General features: G+C 40.2%; 1 protein-coding gene across 1 annotated transcript in view; it reads left to right on the top strand.

The window, feature by feature from the left end:
- LOC118736448 (neither inactivation nor afterpotential protein G) overlaps positions 1-3,726 on the top strand; it is a 26,770-nt gene extending 23,044 nt beyond the window's left edge. Inside the window, exons 3-5 of the mRNA XM_036466542.1 lie at positions 1,953-3,166; positions 3,241-3,327; positions 3,398-3,726. Coding sequence (XP_036322435.1) covers positions 2,007-3,166; positions 3,241-3,327; positions 3,398-3,542 — 1,392 coding nt within the window. The 5' untranslated portion in view covers positions 1,953-2,006 and the 3' untranslated portion in view covers positions 3,543-3,726. The remainder of the gene's footprint in view (positions 1-1,952; positions 3,167-3,240; positions 3,328-3,397) is intronic.
- Positions 3,727-4,246: the final 520 nt, after the last annotated feature.

Genomic DNA, 4,246 nt, shown 5'->3' with positions numbered 1-4,246 from the left:
TCTAAAACTAAAAATCGTCAAAATTGCGCTTACGACAGTCTTTTACCCAGGCGACGACTTTGAGATCACAAAACTCTGTCTTTCTTCAGTAGACCTCCTATAAAGCCCAATCGCTTATTTTACCTTTTTTTAAATGGTTCCAATAGATGGCGCTGCAGACGAAATATATAAAAACCCCGTATGTCTGGTCTACTTTATGTTACACGAATTTACTTTTCAGATGACAAATAGACAATGCAGATTCCATTGCTGAATCTCTGGTCGAGAAAGCCCAGGTTTGTAGAAAAAATGTATTTATATACATGCATACATACGTCCTTCACGCCCGAATATTAAGACGAATTGTAAAAGTGGCGAATATTAGCAAGGAAATATTCGACCACATCAATCCGCGTGGAATAAAACGGAGGGTCCCCCAAGGGACTAGTATTCCATGCTGCAAGGAGGGATCTGCTCTTTAGTAATTTCAACTAACTAACTAAGAAGTTTTACTTTAGAAACTCTTTTTTCTTTTTATTAAAGCTATTTTTGCATTGGCACTGCGAAGCCAGCGGGCATTGGCTAGTTCAGTAAAAAACAAAAAGTATCAGTCCAGCGCCTTCGTCTTGACCTGCAGGATGTGTCTGAGTCACATTCAAGTTAAAAACAGTACATGAAATATTCGTTTTGATTGTATTGAACTGAATTTAATAACTCAATATGAATTGCAAAATATTATTATTTAGCAATAGCTTATAAATAGATATATGTATGCCACGACGTGTATTATTATTTCGATTCATTTTTATTTCCTTTCATACTGCAGAGATTTGTATTACTTTTTATATTAGCCTAGGACCCGTATTAGTATTCTTTTTCGAGTTCATGCTTGTCTTCGCATTATCTTCGTCTCGGATTGGTGCATAAGTTAGGTAAGCTTCTAAAACAGCTGGCAGCTCTTCCACATATAGTTAGGAAATAAACAAATTTCTAGCGTCTGATATCGGGCTTCATGTGCCCGATGAATTAAGTTAAATTTGATCTTTTCAATACGTGGCAACCCTCCTAAATACAGTTCAGAAATAAAGCCTTTTCAAACCCATTTCATTTGGTACCCATATTTTTAACATTTCCTTTAAGTTTTTAAATAATTTGAGTTTACATTTTTACCAGGTGGCAACCCTCTTTGATAATCTAAATATTCAAACTAAGGATATCTTACCACCTTCGTTTCACGTAATATTTTTATATTTAATTTAACTCATGCATACTTTATTTAAATTCTAATTTTGAAACAGGTGGCAACCCTATTCAAAATATTTTCAAACCACAACCTCTTTCATCTAACATCTATATCAGGATATGCATTTCAATTTTATGCTTTTATTTAAGTCGAACTTGCTTTTTGAAACAGGTGGCAACCCTCCTACACATGCGTAATTAAGAGATAAAGCCTTTTCAAAACCATTTCGATCGATATTCATTGATTTAACTTAAAAATAATTTGAATTTAATTCGATAGAAGGTGGCAACTCTTTTTGAAAAAATAAGAAGCTATTCCACATCTATAGGCCAAGGCTTTTAATTTGATACCTTATTTTTTAAAATCGAGCTAACGGTACAGATCTGATGATATACCAAAAAGGCTTTCGCATCCCAGTAGTAAAAGGTAATAGCTAGGAAATGAGTCTGTAATAGCAGCAGTGACTGAATTCTTTGATGAATTTTAACACGGCCGATGTCCTACGAGATTCATATCGTACAAAATTGCAAACCTGGGAATATCAGTTGTTTGCATATCTGACTCGCGTATGCAGGAATATGAATTGATCAGTTGACCGTCTTCCTCGGAAGTTTAGAAATATTTATGGTCCAATTTCGTTTATATTTAGAAAGCTTGTTTTAAAAATACTTAGTATTTTTTCCTACTATGAACTTGTTTTATTATTCAAACGCATGCCTCTTATTTGCAGCGTCAGTACTTGCCTCGAGGTAAAGGTCTTGGCGGCTCCGCTCAGTTGAATTACATGTTGCATTTCGATGGAGAGCCGCGCGATTTTGAGAACTGGGCGAAGCGACATAATCTCTCCGATTGGCGCTGGAATGACATACGGCCATTTCTCACCGCAGTTCGCACACAAACCCATTCGTTGCTGGAAATACCTCGCGATTACTCGAAAATAACAGAGGCGCTGCACACAGCAAAAACCGAGTTTTCGAAAAAGAGCTGGCGCTTTCGTCGTGCCCGGTATACCATAAAAAATGGCCTGCGACACAATGCTTACCATCAGTTCCTGCAGCCTGCTCTGAAGCGCCGCAACCTCCATACGCTCACCGAAGCCTACTTGAAGCGATTGAACCTCGAGTATATCGGCGATGAAAATAGTGAGGTACAGTCTATTTTAGTGGGCGTAATGGATACAAAAAATCATGAGGAGTACGTTTTCAGTGTGGACGTACGCTGCGAGGTGATACTTTGCGCAGGCGCCTACCAAACACCACAAATATTGCTGGCTTCTGGCATTGGCGATGCACCACTGTTCGAAGAGTTAGACATACCACAGCAGCTGCAACTGCCATTGGTGGGCGAAAATCTACATGACCATCTCAATTTGCCACTCTTTGTCTCCATTGACACTGTGGGTCCAACATTGAATCAGCGCTCGCTGCTAAATCCCATCCAGCTTTTGAATTATCTGATTAATGGCTATGGTCATTTGGGTAACTTTGGTGTTTTGGGCCACATAGATTCCAGCTACGAAGATAGCTTCGGCTTGACTTTCTTCGGCGTCGGCGCAGTCGATGAACGCGCTCTAATGTCAATTTCCAATTTCAAACAGGAGTATTTTCGCGCTCTCTTCCCGCGCTATCAGAACACTTCACAAGAGGGCTTCGTGCTGATATCAACATGTCTGCAACCGAAGTCTCGTGGCACCGTCACCATTGGCATACCCAACACTCGTTGGAAACCGATGATCGATCCGAACTATTTGCGAGAAGCTGGCGATGTCGACTGTACGATACGCGCGATACGCGCCGCAGTAGAGGTCGTCACATCGGAAAGCTTTGCTTCGCTACGTCCACACATACATTGGCCGAAAATTGAGGAGTGCAAGAAATATGGGCCTACCGAGAAGGATTTTGTTGAAAATATGCCCAGCGATCGATACTTGGAATGCGTGATGAGGTATGCATTGCGTTAAAATGGACCCGTTTTAAAAGTTATTCCAATACATAGTTGTTTGGTTTGCTTTTTAACAGATACGTGGGACTGGGCTCGCACCATCCGGGCGGTACATGCGTCATGGGCACAGCCGCAAACAACAGCGTTGTCAATTCAGAGTTCAAGTAAGTCTCATTCACCGCTTCGTATGTTTTTTTCTGCAAAATATTTCATTAAAACGCACAAATATTTAAGGGTACATGGCGTCGAAAACTTGCGAATAATAGATGCCAGTGTTCTGCCGACTCCCGTGTCTGGAAACCCCAACTCAGTTATAATTGGAATGGCTATTCGGGGTGCAACGATGATTTTACAGAGGGAAAAAATGAAAAAGAAATGAGTTAAACCAGGTTACTATGTGTGCATATATGTATGTATTTCTTAGAAGTAGGAAATTCCTAAAGATAAGTGCACTTAGGAAGTACGCACCTAAGTATGTATGTATATAGTTGTTAGTTAATAAGTTTGTTTGGCTAGTTGGTCTTGTGTTACAAATAATTACAATAAAAAGTCACAGAAAAGTCGTAAATGTGCATTTGCATAGGAATATCTTTTGAAATTAGTTCCAAGAATACCTGGCCCTTGAATATAAATGGCGAGTGTCCATTCGATTTTATTTTCCTTACAGAGCTCTGTCTTAAATTACATCAACATTTTTAGGGGTTGGGAATAGGGGGCAAAACGCTTGTAATCCTTGAGCCCATAACTTACGAGTTGGAGAATATATGAAAGGAGAAATGTTTGGATGTCCCTTTCCCGCCCCATTAACTCTTGCGATCCTTACAACGCAGCATGAAAAGCATCATCTGGGAAAGGTGGGGCTCGTACCAGCTCAACGAAATTCCAGCAGGGATCTTTTTCTGCTCAGGAAGCCGCAACTCTCCATATTTGTGTGTGGGTTTTGTGGACGCTGAACGGTTGGAATTTCTCATCTCTCTTTGTCTAATGCTGCCACACCTTAACCTGATCCAAGACAAAACAAGGTAGAAGTAGGCCTGGGTAACGGCGCAATTTTTTTGGCGCTGACACACTAACTCCAGCGCC

Source organism: Rhagoletis pomonella, unplaced genomic scaffold (genome assembly GCF_013731165.1).
Source record: "Rhagoletis pomonella isolate Grant_MI unplaced genomic scaffold, Rhpom_1.0 Rhpom_scaffold_00001, whole genome shotgun sequence".
Classification (NCBI taxonomy): domain Eukaryota; kingdom Metazoa; phylum Arthropoda; class Insecta; order Diptera; family Tephritidae; genus Rhagoletis; species Rhagoletis pomonella.
The sequence above is the reverse complement of the archived record's forward strand: the minus strand, read 5'-3'. Positions and strand labels throughout refer to the sequence as shown.